The sequence below is a fragment of the Pristiophorus japonicus genome, chromosome 20 (assembly GCF_044704955.1).
Source record: "Pristiophorus japonicus isolate sPriJap1 chromosome 20, sPriJap1.hap1, whole genome shotgun sequence".
In the NCBI taxonomy this organism is placed as follows: domain Eukaryota; kingdom Metazoa; phylum Chordata; class Chondrichthyes; family Pristiophoridae; genus Pristiophorus; species Pristiophorus japonicus.
Window position 1 is genome coordinate 37014763 of NC_091996.1, and position 15409 is coordinate 37030171.

General features: G+C 44.0%; 1 protein-coding gene across 12 annotated transcripts in view; it reads right to left on the reverse strand.

Annotated features, from left to right (window-relative positions):
* Nucleotides 1-15409, reverse strand: part of rgs3a (regulator of G protein signaling 3a) — a 340299-nt gene that overhangs the window by 200358 nt on the left and 124532 nt on the right. For all 12 annotated transcript variants that reach the window (XM_070862764.1, XM_070862765.1, XM_070862756.1 and 9 more), the window contains 2 exons: nucleotides 2172-2262; nucleotides 210-277 (listed from right to left, as the gene is read on the reverse strand). In XM_070862764.1, the coding sequence (XP_070718865.1) occupies nucleotides 210-277; nucleotides 2172-2262 (159 nt within the window). The remainder of the gene's footprint in view (nucleotides 1-209; nucleotides 278-2171; nucleotides 2263-15409) is intronic.

The window sequence follows — 15409 nt, forward strand, 5'->3', positions numbered from 1 at the left end:
GGTTCAAAATTACAAAAAAAAATGAAGATAATCGTGAAAGCTAAGGAACTTTAAATTCTATATTGAACATTATTTTTCAAAGAATAGAATATGAACAAACACGTCTTAGCCAGCGTCAAAGTTGCTTTAGATAATGTTAAAGTTTAGATTTTATTAACTACTAAAGCTCAAATTCCAGAAGTTATTTCAACCAAGAAATATAAGCATACCTTCAATTGTAGCATATCCTCAATGCCTCTGTCCTCATTTTCTCCTGCATAATTTTTCATGGCAGCCCCTGAAATGGACAAATAAAGCTTTAAGCCATTCTTAAACATTATCCTGTAGTTCTGAAAAAAATACTTGGCACTTACCAATGTGTTCTTGTTCACAAACCTATGCCCACTCAAGTGCAATCTGTTTAAGTCAACATCAACCAAACTGTAAAGGTGCAGTTAATGGCCCACAATTTGCAGTCAGCGGCGAAGCAAAGGCTTTCGCCACTGGCCCCGAAGTATGTTTCGGACAAGGATCTCACAATCTCTGTGTCGAGAACTTTGGATTTTCCAACGTTCAATTCAAATCAACGGAAGTTAGTGGGAATCCCCTTGTGCGAGCTGTTGTGACGGCAACAAGCTGTCTAAGCGGCCAATCAAAGCGCAGAATTCTCATGAACAGCGAACAAGGGAGTGGGTAAGCTCTTAAAATTCTAACTTTTATAAAATGTGAGAGCAAAACAAAGGTTGGGGATCTCAAATGAGGAAAAGGCAAACCTGAAATAAAGATGAACAAACAAGTTTCTTAACATTTTTAATTTCAATTAAAATGAATAAATTTCAACTGCACAAAATTTTAATTAGTTTTTCAGACCTTTGTTTAGCAGTCAATACACTAAAAAAAACAGGTTAGACCTAATCTATTTGAGTCTAACTTTTAGTGGGGAATTTAACAACGTAATTATTGCGTAAGAGCCAGGGTTTTAGTCAGTTTCCCAGATTTGAGGACGGGGGGGGGGGTCGCACAGTGCAGCCTGGATCAGAACTGTAAATAACAGACTGTAACTTCAGGATTTCCACATGCACCATGTCTCTATTTTGAAGAAGAACAGGCAAGTTATCCCCGATGTCCTGGCCAATATTTGTCCCTCAATCAATATCACTAAAAACAGATGATCTGGTCATTACCACTTTGCTGTTTGTGGGAGCTTGCTGTGTGCAAATTGGCTGCCGTGTTTCCTACATTACAACAGTGACTACACTTCAAAAGTACTTTATTGGCTGTTAAGCGCTTTAGGACATCCTGAGGTTGTGAAAGGCACTATATAAATGCAAGTATTTCTTTCTAATATATTAGGAAAGTCAACATGGATTTGTTAAAGGGAAATCGTGTTTGACTAACTTGATCGAGTTCTTTGATGAAGTAACAGAGAGATTGATGAGGGCAGTACAGTTGATACTGTGTATATGCACTTTTAAAAGGCATTTGACAAAGTACCACATAGTAGACTTGTTAGCAAATTGAAGCCCATGGAATTAAAGGGACAGTGGCATCATGGATACAAAATTGGCTCAGTGATAGAAAGAAGACAGTCGTGATGAACGGTTGTTTTTCAGCCTGGGAGGTCGGTCGGTATTTGGACGACTGCTCTTTCTGATATATATATTAATGACCTGGACTTGGGTATACAGGTCATAATTTCAAAGTTTACAGATGATAAGAAACTTGGAAATGTAATAAACAATGAGGAGGCTAGGAACAGACTTCAGGATATAGACAGACTGGTGAAATGGGCAGACACAGGGCAGATGAATTTTAATGGAGATGAATTAAGTGATGCATTTTGGTAGGAAAAATGAGGAGAGGCAATATGAAATAAATTGTAGAACTTTAAAGGGGTTCAGGAACAGAGAAACCTGGTGGCAGGACATGCTGAGAAAGTTGCTCAAAAAGCAATGGGATCCTTGGCTTTATTAATAGAGGAAGAGAGTCGAAAAACAAGGCGGTGATGCTAAACCTTTATAAAACACAGGTTAGGCCTCAGCTGGAGTATTGTGTGCAGTTCTGGACACCACACTTTAGGAAGTATGTCAAGGCCTTAGAGAGAGTTCAGAAGAGATGGAACAGTCTCCCTTATATCAACATTTTAATTGAAACAAAATTCATATCATGGTATTGAAAACCACAATGTATACCTTGAATTGGTTTGAGGCGACGTGTGGCCACTTTCAAGTGTTTTGTCCTACCTAGATCCTCTCCAAGCAGATAGTACCAACCATTGATCTCCTATAACAAATACAAAGGGTGAGCAAACCATTCAAAAGACAAAACTCAACATTTTTGAAAGGCTCACAAAATCTTGCTGTTATTATAAAAGCAGTTAACAAATCAGCCAAACTAACAATATATAATTAGAATTTTGCTCCAGCAACTTCATCTTGTGAATTGTACAATTTTAAAGTATCTTGAAATCCATTGTAGTATAGCCCGAGATTCTGTAACAGGTTTACTCAAGATACAAAATACACTTGGTATTTTTCTCTAAGTAGGAGTAAATGTTGCAAAACCAACAGTTTCCTTTCTTTCCCTACAATAGAAAAAAATACCTTTTTTGGGGCACTGTTTGGTGTTCTGAGTCATCATCATCATCATCATAGGCAGTTCCTCAAAATCGAGGAAGACTTGCTTCTACTCTAAAAGTGAGTTCTCAGGTGACCGTACAGTCCAATACGGGAATTACAGACTCTGTCACAGGTGGTACAGTGGTTGAAGGAAAGGGTGGGTGGGAAGTCTGGTTTGTCGCTTGCTCCTTCCGCTGCCTGCGCTTGTTTTCTGCACGCACTCAGCGACGGGACTCGAGGTGCTCAACACCCTCCTGGATGCTCTTCCTCCACTTAGGGCAGTCTTGGGCCAGGGATTCCCAGGTGTCTGTGGGGATGTTGCACTTTATCAGGGAGGCTTTGAGGGTGTCCTTGTAAAGTTTCCTCTGCCCACTTGGGGCTCGCTTGCCATGTAGGAGTTCCGAGTAGAGCGCTTGCTTTGGGAGTCTCGTGTTGGGCATGCGGACGATGTGGCCTGCCCAACGGAGCTGGTCGAGTGTGGTCAATGCTTCGATGCTGAGGATGTTGGCCTGAGCGAGAACACTGACCTATCCTCCCAGTGGATATTTTGAGTTAGCTGTTTTGAGTTAGCTTACGCTGGATCGCAGGTTTAAATGCAACCATGACTCAGGAAGTGAAAATTTCAGCCTCTGCTAACTGTAAGCATTGTACATTTAAGTTATGGACTGTCTTGAATCAGTTCTTGGCAATTTGGCAACATATTTGCAGCTGGTGTCACACATGTCACAAAGGAAGATGGTGTGATTGTCAGAGACCGGTCATCACAGCCCAGGATGCAGGAGTTCCTCTGGGAAGTATACTCAACTCAACCATCTTCATCTGCTTTTTCAATGACCTTCCCTCCATCATAAGGTCTGGAACAGGGCAGTGCACTTGCAATTCTAGTGTTCAGCTTCAAGTTGTCCAACATTGAATCAGCCGATGCCAGTCTACAGCAGGATTTGAATAACATGCAGGCTTGGACTGACAACTAGCAAGTAATATTTGTGCCACATAAGTGCCAGGTAATGACCATCTCAAACAAGAGAAAGCCCAGTCATAATCCCTTGACTTTCAATGGCACTACCATCACATATTCACCCTTCATTAACATCTTTAGGGTTACCTTTGATCAGAAGCTTAACTGTATCATCCAAATCAACACCATGGCTACAAGAGCAGGGTAGAGGCTGGCTAATCTATGTGTGGCTCATCTCTGAGTCTCTCAAAAGCCTATCTGCCATCACATTCGACAGCACCCCCCTCCCATGCAAATTCTATCGCTAAGAGAGAAAAGAGCAGCAATTTCACAGGGATACAATTGCCTCCAAGTTACCACCCAAGTCACACACCATGGCGACTTGGACATACATCACCGTTCCTTCATCTTCACTGTGTTAATATCTTGGGATTACCTGCCTAACACCACTGTGGGAATACCATTATTACAAAACTTCAGTGGTTCAAGTAGAAAATCCCCCATTTTCTTCTGGATGGGCAGTGTCACCCACATTCCAGGAACAGATAAAAATGTTTCACTTGGCAGTCATAACAAAGTGGAGTAAGGTTTAAGACGGCCAGTACAGAGAGTGAGAACTGGTGCTATCCACAGCAAAGATCCTCTGCACCCCTAGCTAGCAGCTCCTCTCCAAGGTAGTGAAGTTTAAGGCAGGGCAGGATGAAAGTTGGGTAACCACTGGACCCAACTGGTATGACTTCACCAATACAATATTATAAAGCACAGAGAATAAGTTTACTAATACCCTGAACCGTCCAACAAACTTGAAGTATACATGCTTTAAATGTTCAAAACTTTCTGGCACAGGCAGATTTCTTTGGTTACACAAGTCACATTGTTATGATCACATAATTGGAAAATACATTGGATCCGAGCAAGTTTAATCAAGTTATCTTCTATGTGTACAAGGTGTATACAAATGAAAAGTGAGTGTTGTACTCGCATTGAGAACTGACATTGGACATTCGCAGGGTGAAATTTTTAAGTATTAGCAGAGCTAATTATTGTTCAAAAGTAATCTAGTACAGCACCGTCCAATAATACATGCTAATTCAAATGTGTTAATAAAAATATATTTATGTAATCAAAATAATTTAATCTAATCTATCTACAATCAAATGATTTATAATGAGCAGTTTAACCAGGAAAGATTTTAGCTGTACATGATTTACATAACATCAAGTTTTTCCCCCCATACATTAGAGTAACCATTAACAATTTGAACATCGTGGGGTAGAAATTGGACCTTGTTGCGCCCTACACCCCAAGAATGCCTGAAAGACGTCCGACTTGATATTGTGTATGGCAATTTTTCGGGTGTCCCTGGCAGCTGTCTAAAAAAGGCATTCGGCCCCATACTATGCAAAAGAGGGGCTAAAGGACTGTTTTTCTAAAAATTGGATTGTGATGAGTAGAGCAGGCGTCAAGCACTGTTGTTTTCTCCTAACTTATCTTCACCAATACATGCCTATCTTAGTCTGATGGTCTTAAAAGTCTTCCACACCAAATTGTTGAGGCATTCTCTCTTAGGAGTAGGTCACTGACTGGCAAACTTTGTGCACAATTCAGAGGAAAACATCACAAGATCACCTCATCCACGTCCATAGGTATGGGCGAACAGAAAGCAGAGAGTTGGGATAAATGGGTCCTTTTCGGGTTGGAAATCGGTGGTTAGTGGTGTGCCACAGGGATCGGTGCTGGGACCACAACTGTTTACAATATACATAGATGACCTGGAAGAGGGGACAGAGTGTAGTGTAACAAAATTTGCAGATGACACAAAGATTAGTGAGAAAGCGGGTTGTGTAGAGGACACAGAGAGGCTGCAAAGAGATTTAGATAGGTTAAGCGAATGGGCTAAGATTTGGCAGATGGAATACAATGTCGGAAAATGTGAGGTCATCCACCTTGGGAAAAAAAACTGTAAAAGGGAATATTATTTGAATGGGGAGAAATTACAACATGCTGAGGTGCAGAGGGACCTGGGGGTCCTTGTGCATGAATCCCAAAAAGTTAGTTTGCAGGTGCAGCAGGCAATCAGGAATGCGAATGGAATGTTGGCCTTCATTGCGAGAGGGATGGAGTACAAAAGCAGGGAGGTCCTGCTGCAACTGTACAGGGTATTGGTGAGGCCGCACCTGGAGTACTGCGTGCAGTTTTGGTCACCTTACTTAAGGAAGGATATACTAGCCTTGGAGTGGGTACAGAGACGATTCACTAGGCTGATTCCGGAGATGAGGGGGTTACCTTATGATGATAGATTGAGTAGACTGGGTCTTTACTTGTTGGAGTTCAGAAGGATGAGTGGTGATTTTATAGAAACATTTAAAATAAATGAAAGGGATAGACAAGATAGAGGCAGAGAGGTTGTTTCCACTGGTCGGGGAGACTAGAACTAGGGGGCACAGCCTCAAAATACGGGGGAGCCAATTTAAAACCGAGTTGAGAAGGAATTTCTTCTCCCAGAGGGTTGTGAATCTGTGGAATTCTCTGCCCAAGGAAGCAGTTGAGGCTAGCTCATTGAATGTATTCAAATCACAGATAGATAGATTTTTAACCAATAAGGGAATTAAGGGTTTCCGGGAGCGGGCCGGTAAGTGGAGCTGAGTCCACGGCCAGATCAGCCATAATCTTTTTGAATGGCGGAGCAGGCTTGAGGGGCTAGATGGCCTACTTCTGTTCCTAATTCTTATGTTCTTATACATGGAATATTTTGTTACAAAAGATTTCATTGTACACAAATTCAACAAAATATTACAAAAATGGAATCCTTGATGTGATTATTGACTTCACCTGATAGAATAATGAAGCTGCATTAGTTGAAGCCAATAATTAAGTCTCATTAGATGAAACTAACAATAGGATTTCATAACATTTTGGGTTGATTTTTACTTTCAGCGGTGGTGGGAAACTGGCAGTAGCAGCAGACCCTGCCTGATTTTCCAATCCTTTGAAATCAATGGAAAGGAAAATCGGGCGGGGCAGATCGAGGGTGCCCGAGGAGTTTTCCACCACGGCTGAAAGTGAAAGTTTACCCCTTTATTTTTGTAACCCGACTTCATCGATTCATTTTTTCTCAGTGGATTGCAGCTACAGCTGAACTTTTGACTTTATTGAATGATTTTTTCTGGTGTCTATTCATTTTCAGGAAGGTATAACTCAGGTTTTCCATTATAAAGGAGCCTAACTTTCTGGATTTATGGTGCAGCTGTCACCAAATTATACCAAGAGAAAAAAAGAGATATTTTGAGGTAGAAGGGATGAGCAGAGAGACTGTGACACAAAAGAGGGGCTGATTTTCATTCTTATTTTTGGGCGGGAATTGAGCAATGAGCCTAAAATTGCAATCCTTGCCTTCTGGCCAATGGAATCAGATACACAAAAACTTAACCCAGGGTCTGTTGTGGTGAAGAATATAGAGAAAGATAAACCCTGTTGAGTTGGAAGCCAGGGGGAAAAGGAGCCTGTTGCAATAGGGTTGGAATAAGAAAGACCCCTTTACTGGGGCGAAGGGTATTTTTTTTTTAATGCTTTCTTTTACCTCAGAGTTGTCATGTCTGTCAGTCAGCGAGAGAATGGCAACATCATTGCAAGAACCAGGTAAGGTATGTGGGTGCAAGCTAAATATGGGGACAAGGCTCAAGTGAGTCTGCCCAGCTCTAGCATGTCAACCATGCTTCAGCACTGGAAGGAGCAGAAACATCTGAAGCTGCTACAAGTGTTGGGCATCTGCCCCCTAACAGTCAGTGCTTCCAGTACAAGCAATGGAACCTCATCTATCTCAACATTACTGTAGCAAGTTCCATGCACATTTTCTTCTCAGGGATATGGAGAGTATAAATGCCACTGATTTCATCCGTCCACCACTTTTCTCATTTTTACCACCCTAAGAATCTAAATGAGTAAAAGAAAGAGAAGGAAGGAGGAATTAGGAGAAGAGGAGACTGACTTTTGAAGAGGGTGGTGCCAGAAACATAGGGCTAGACTTTCCATCACATCGCTGGAACATCACCCATATATCGCCCAAAATGGCTCGCTATCGCCCATTTTGACTGAAAAGTGGAAAGTTAGGCTGGAACTTCGCCCCAAAATTCCCCCCCCACCCCCCAACTTCTGGCTCACATCGCCGAGGCGATTGTTGAGATGATCACCCGCACATCACCCAGTCCAACTTTCAGCACATCGCCGGGCTGATAGCTCGCCAAGAACATCGCTGGAGAATAGTTGCTTTTTCCTGGCCTTTCCCACTGAACACGGCACTACGGATGCCATTTTCAACATAGAAACATAGAAAATAGGGGCAGGAGTAGGCCATTCGGCCTTTCGAGCCTGCACCACCATTCAATATGATCATGGCTGATCATGCAACTTCAGTACCCCATTTCTGCTTTCTCTCCATACCCCTTGATCTCTTTAGCCATAAGGGCCACATCTAACTCCCTTTTGAATATATCGAACGAACTGGCCTCAACAGCTTTTTGTGGTAGAGAATTCCACAGGTTCACAATTTTCTGATTGAATAAGTTTCTCCTCATCTCGGTCCTAAATGGCTTACCCCTTACTCTTAGACGGTGACCCCTGGTTCTGGATGGTGACCCCTGGTTCAGGAACATTCTTCCTGCATCTAACCTGTCCAATCCCATCAGAATTTTACATGTTTCTATGTGATCTCTCTCATTCTTCTAAATTCCAGTGAATATAAGCCTAGTCGATCCAGTCTTTCTGCATATGTCAGCCCTGCCATCCCGGGAATCAGTCTGGTGAACCTTCGCTGCACTCCCTCAAAAACAAGAATGTCCTTCCTCAAATTAGGAGACCAAAACTGTGCACAATATTCAAGGTGTGGCCTCACCAAGGCCCTGTACAACTGCAGTAAGACCACCTTGCTCCTCTACTCAAATCCTCTCGCTATGAAGGCCAACATGCCATTTGCCTTCTTCACCACCTGCTGTACCTGCATGCCAACTTTCAATGACTGATGTACCATGACACCCAGGTCTCGTGGCACCTCCCCTTTTCCTAATCTGTCACCATTCAGATAATATTCTGCCTTCCTGTTTTTGGCACCAAAGTGGATAACCTCACATTTATCCACATTATACTGCATCTGCCATGCATTTGAGAATTCATCTAACCTGTCCAAGTCACTCTGCAGCCTCTTAGCACCTCCTCACAGCTCACACTGCCACCCAGCTTAGTATCATCTGCAAACTTGGAGATATTACATTCAATTTCTTCGTCTAAATCATTAATGTATATTGTAATTGGCTGAGGTCCCAGCACTGAACCTTGTGGTACCCCACTCGTCACTGCCTGCTATTCTGAAAAGGACCCGTTTATCCCTACTCTTTGCCAACCAGTTCTCTATCCACGTCAATACATTACCCCCAATACCATGTGCTTTAATTCTGCACACTAATCTCTTGTGTGGGACCTTGTCAAAAGCCTTTTGAAAGTCCAAATACACCACATCCAGTGGTTCTCCCTTGTCCACTCTACCTCCTCAAAAAATTCTAGAAGATTTGTCAAGCAGGATTTCCTTTTCATAAATCCATGCTGACTGTCACTGCTTTCCAAATGCGCTGCTATTACATCTTTAATAATTGATTCCAACATTTTCCCCACTACCGATATCAGGCTAACCAGTCTATAATTCCCCGTTTTCTCTCTCCCTCCTTTTTTAAAAAATGGGGTTACATTAGCTGCCCTCCAGTCCATAGGAACTGATCCAGAGTCGATAGACTGTTGGAAAATGACCAATGCATCCATTATTTCTAGGGCCACTTCCTTAAATACTCTGGGATGCAGACTATCAGGCCCCGGGGATTTAGCGATCTTCAATCCCATCACTTTCTCCAACACAATAACGTGGCGGAAGGGAGAAGGCTGCTAAAACAAGGGGCTTTTAACATCCTTTTACTGATAGATCCACTCACATTTGTACTTATATTTATATTTAAATGTACAAAGGTTGCATTAATGCTTTAACCTAACTTTACTTACATATTAAAAGACAATGCACAACAATAGTAATATTCAACAAAATATTTTTAACAATTTCAATTTTCAACACCCCCACCCGCCCGCCCCCCCCCCCCCCCCCAGCAACAGCAACAAGAAAAACATGAACAACAATAACAACCCCCTCCTTACCCGCGGCCACGTTTCCCTCCAGATCCTGGACACCCCCCTGTCCTAGCCCCATCCGCCCGTTTTGGTCCCCCCGGTACCAAGATGACGCGGGCATGCAGCAGGCAACGGCAAGACTTCATGCCATGGTGGGGGTGATGGTGGCACGATTGGCTGTTGGGGGGGGTGTTGGAGGCGAAGACGAAACACGGGCAGGGGCATCATCTTCCAAGTCAGAAGGAAGTGCTTCCTCCTGACCCGCTTGTGTGCTGGGAGTTGTGCTTCAATCGATCACAGCATCTTGGGGTGCAGCGCCGAGCTCAGCCAGCAACGCATTAGTGGCGGCGGTCTGTGCATGCATCTCCTCTAGCGTCTGCTGCATTGCCTCCGCTTGGGCTGCAGACACCCGGGAAAATTTCCGTGTGAACCGCTGGAGATGCTCGCGATTTATCACGACCATCTCCTCACACAGGGAAATCAAGCCCTCTATCCAATCGTCCACTGCAGGCGAGTGCTGAGCTCACTGACCCGACCTCCGTGGGGTCGGCGTGCGCACGTGGCATTGCCGGCTGCGCACCTCTTGGTCCCGCTGCCTCTTCAGTCACAATAGCAACTTCCACGGTGGCCGCAGGTTCATCCCCCTCTGTGGCTTCCTCCATTTCTTCCTCTTCCTCCTCCTCTTCTGGCTCGGTCGTATCCTCCTCCTCCTGTGCGGCCTCCACTTGCGCCTCTGGTTGACCTTCAAAGCACAATTGAACCTACTGAACTTATTAGAACAGAAGGGTACACATTACTGACAAGATTTTACATATTAATGTATCCTATGGATTTAACTGCCCCAGGAAACCTGCCGTGGCTGCATCAGTCACAGATGGACACAGAGGTTAATGGGGCGCGCACAGAGAAGGGGACAGTTGGCCAGATGACCTTCCCCTGTTCTTATTGCTTATGTTCTTATGTCTCGACTTGACAGTAGCATAAAGGCTGCATTGATGACATGACATCATCCGTACATTGCATTTAATTAAATTATGTTACGTTACTTTAAAACTGTTTCACACATTACTGACGTGACGCATGGGAGGGTCCTGCAACACCACGGGTGGTGGCCGAGCGACTGCTGGTCCCCACCAGCGCTGCTGCACGCTCCTCCAGCTCACTTAAAGTCTGCATGTAAGCAGGGCCCCCTCCGCTGCACCCTGTTGTTGTTAGATATCTTCTTCTGCAGACGTGAAAAGAGCATCGCATAATCTAATTGACTAGCTAGTTTCATGGAAAGACAACAGCTTCAAACGTTACATGCAAATGAGATCCACAATTGATGCACGGTTATAACAAAGATCAGTGTGTTTTGGATCTACATATGTATATATACGTATGTATGTATGTATGTAAGAATTTTCTAAATTTAATTCAATGCAGGAGATTTACTATTACAGTTTTAATTACAATCTTCATCAATACAACATAAAATCTGTACTTACTCTAGCTGATGCCACAAGGCTGTTCCAGTGCTTCTGGCACTGATCAGGCCCCCTCGCCTCATAGGACGCCGAGGAGATGACGTTCACAATCTTGGACCACAGCTTCCTGTATGCCTGGGGCGGAGGTTTGCCCTTAGCTCCCCAGGTAAGTTCTGTCCACCTGGAGTAGACCTCCTCGACGAAGACCTCGTTGGCCTCGTCAGAAAACGGCTTTGCGCTTTTCCGACCCCCATCCACGCTCTCGGATGATGATGATGATGATGGCATCTCTACAATTTATCCAAATCGCCAACTCTCACCAAAAAACACTTTATCCAACTCTCCAATGGCTTATAAAAAGTTTATCAAAATGGTTTATCAAAACTCCACAAATCTCCTCTCTCCAACTCCAACAACTCTCTCCTTTATCTCTCCTCTCCTTCTTCCCCAATGGCCTTCTGCACATGTTTGGATGATCCTTGACCTCCCGAAATGCACGAAATGCTGTCAACTGGAAAAAAAATTGGCATGTGCAGAAGGCCATTGCTAGGGAAGCTATTGCCTTCCGCATCGCTGGCCGTTCGTTGGGTGAGCGTCACATCGCCCATTTGATGTCACCAAGTGGAAAATCGCCATCCAAAAAATGGGTGATAAGGGAGCGATCGGTAAGGCTGGGACATCGAACATCGCTGGAACATCGCGCATTTTTTGGGCGATAGACAGCAAAGTGGAAAATCTAGCCAGACTTTGTTGGGAGGGGAGTAAGAAAGAATAAGCACAGTTTTCTAGCCTCTCTCAGGTCAGGCCCTAACAACAAAAACAACAACTTGTATTTATATAGCGCCTTTAACGTAGTAAAACGTCCCAAGGCACTTCACAGGAGTGTTTAAGACAAAACAGATAAATTTGACACCGAGCCATATGAGAAGAAATTAAGGCAAATGACCAAAAGCTTGGTCAAAGAAGTAGGTTTTAAGGAGCGTCTTAAAGGAGGAAAGAGAGGTAGAGAGGCGGAGAGGTTTAGGGAGGGAGTTCCAGAACTTGGGGCCTTGGCAGCTGAAGGCACGGCCACCGATGGTTGAGCGATTATAATCAATTCTGCTCAAGAGGGCAGAATTTGACGGGGTTGTGAGGCTGAAGGAGATTATAGAGATAGGGAGGGGCTAGGCCATGGAGGGATTTGAAAACAAGGATGAGAATTTTGGAATCAAGGCGTTGCTTAACCGGGAGGGTTGACGGTGGATAGGCAATGGCAAACATTTAAAGATCACACGGATGAACTTCAACAATTGTACATCCCTGTCTGGAGTAAAAATAAAACATGGAAGGTGGCTCAACCTTGGCTAACAAGGGAAATTAAAGATAGTGCTAAATCCAAGGAAGAGGCATATAAATTGGCCAGAGAAAGCAGCAAACCTGAGGACTGGGAGAATTTTATAATTCAGCAGAGGAGGACAAATAGTTTAATTAGGAGGGGGAAAATAGAGTATGAGGGGAAGCTTGCTGAGAACATAAAAACTGACTGCAAAAGCTGCTATAGGTATGTGAAGAGAAAAAGATTAGTGAAGCCAAACGTAGGTCCCTTACAGTCAGATTCAGGTGAATTTATAATGGGGAACAAAGAAATGGCGGATCAGTTGAACAAATACTTTGGTTCTGTCTTCACGAAGGAAGACACAAATAACCTTCCGGAAATACTAGGGGACCGAGGGTCTAGTGAGAAGGAGGAAGTGAAAGAAATCCTTGTTAGGCAGGAAATTGTGTTAGGGATTGAAGGCTGATAAATCCCCAGGGCCTGATAGTCTGCATACCAGAGGACTTAAGGAAGTGGCCCTAGAAATAGTGGATGCATCATTTTCCAACAGTCTATCGACTCTGGATTAGTTCCTATGGACTGGAGGGTAATGTAATACCACTTTTTAAAAAAGGAGGGATGGAGAAAGCGGGTAATTATAGACCGGTTAGCCTGACATCAGTAGTAGCAGTTCATTTGGAAAGCAGTGACAGGATCGGTCCAAGTCAGCATGGATTTATGAAAGGGAAATCATGTTTGACAAATCTTCTAGAATTTTTTGAGGATGTAACTGGTAGAGTGGACAAGGGAGAACCAGTGGATGTGGTTTATTTGGACTTTCAAAAGGCTTTTGACAAGGTCCCACACAAGAGATTGGTGTGTAAAATTAAACCACATGGTATTGGGGGTAATGTACAGATGTGGATAGAGAACTGATTGGCAGACAGGAAGCAGAGAGTCGGGATAAACGGGTCCTTTTCAGAATGACAGGCAGTGACTAGTGGGGTGCTGCAGGATTCAGTGCTGGGATCCCAGCTCTTTACAATATACATTCATGATTTAGATGAAGGAATTGAGTGTAATATCTCCAAGTTTGCAGATGACACTAAGCTGGGTATGAGCTGTGAGGAGGACGCTAAGAGGCTGCAGGGCGACCTGGACAGGTTTGGTGAGTGGGCAAACGCATGGCAGATGCAATATAATGTGGATAAATGTGAGGTTATCCACTTTGGTGGCAAAAACAAGAAGGCAGAATATTATCTGAATGGCGGCAGATTAGAAAAAGGGGAGCTGCAACAAGACCTGGGTGTCATGGTACATCAGTAATTGAAAGTTGGCATGCAGGCACAGCAGGCGGCGAAGAAGGCAAATGGTATGTTGGCCTTCATAGCTAGGGAATTTGAGTACAGGTGCAGAGAGAGGTCTTACTACAGTTGTACAAGGCCTTTGTGAGGCCTCACCTGGAATATTGTGTTCAGTTTTGGTCTCCTAATCTGAGGAGGGATGTTTTTGCTATTGAGCGAGTGCAGCGAAGGTTCACCAGACTGATTCCCGGGATGGCAGGACTTTCATGAGGAGAGACTGGATCGACTGGGCCTGTATTCACTGGAGTTTAGAAGGATGAGAGGGGATCTCATAGAAACATATAAAATTCTGACGGGACTGGACAGGTTAGATAAGAATAAGAACATAAGAATTAGGAACAGGAGTAGGCCATCTAGCCCCTCGAGCTTGCTCCGCCATTCAATAAGATCATGGCTGATCTGGCCGTGGACTCAGCTCCACTTACCTGCCCTCTCCCCGTAACCCTTAATTCCCTTAATGCAGGAAGAATGTTCCCGATGTTGGGGAAGGCCAGAACCAGGGGACATAGTTTAAGGATAAGGGGTAAGCCATTTAGGGCCGAGATGAGGAGAAACTTCTTCACTCAGAGTTGTTAACCTGTGGAATTCCCTACCGCAGAGAATTGTTGATGCCAGTTCATTGGATATATTCAAGAGGGAGTTAGATGTGGTGCTTATGGCTAAAGGGATCAAGGGGTATGGAGAGAAAGCAGGAAAGTGGTACCGAGGTGAATGATCAGCTATGATCCTATTGAATGGTGGTGCAGGCTTGAAGGGCCGAATGGCCTACTCCTGCAGTTATTTTCTATTTTTCTATGAGCCAATGTAGCTTCACGAGCGGTGAGCAGGACTTCGTTCGAGTTAGCGAGGCCCTAACCCTCCAATTCCACTGGGCCCTGGCAGTCCACTGCCTCCAGTGTGAGCGCCCACTACCACAAGTACAACCTCCAGCCCATAATTGCTATCTCACCCACACAAATTGCAACAACTCTTGAATCCAGAAAAACACGCATGTTCATGTCACATCAGGTGGGGAGCACTTCAGTTAGATGCAGTCTGGAATTCTTTGAGGATATAAAGAGCATGGTGGATAGAGGTGTACCGATGGATGTGGTGTATTTAGATTTCCAAAAGGCATTCGATAAGGTGCCACACAAAAGGTTACTGCAGAAGATAAAGGTACGCGGAGTCAGAGGAAATGTATTAGCATGGATAGAGAATTGGCTGGCGAACAGAAAGCAGAGAGTCGGGATAAATGGGTCCTTTTCGGGTTGGAAATCGGTGGTTAGTGGTGTGCCACAGGGATCGGTGCTGGGACCACAACTGTTTACAATATACAGATGACGTGGAAGAGGGGACAGAGTGTAGTGTAACAAAATTTGCTGAAGACACAAAGATTAGTGGGAATGCGGGTTGTGTAGAGGACACAGAGAGGCTGCAAAGAGATTTAGATAGGTTAAGTGAATGAGCTAAGGTTTGGCAGATGGAATACAATGTCGGAAAATGTGAGGTCATCCACCTTGGGAAAAAAACAGTAAAAGGGAATATTATTTGAATGGGGAGAAATTACAACATGCTGCGGTGCA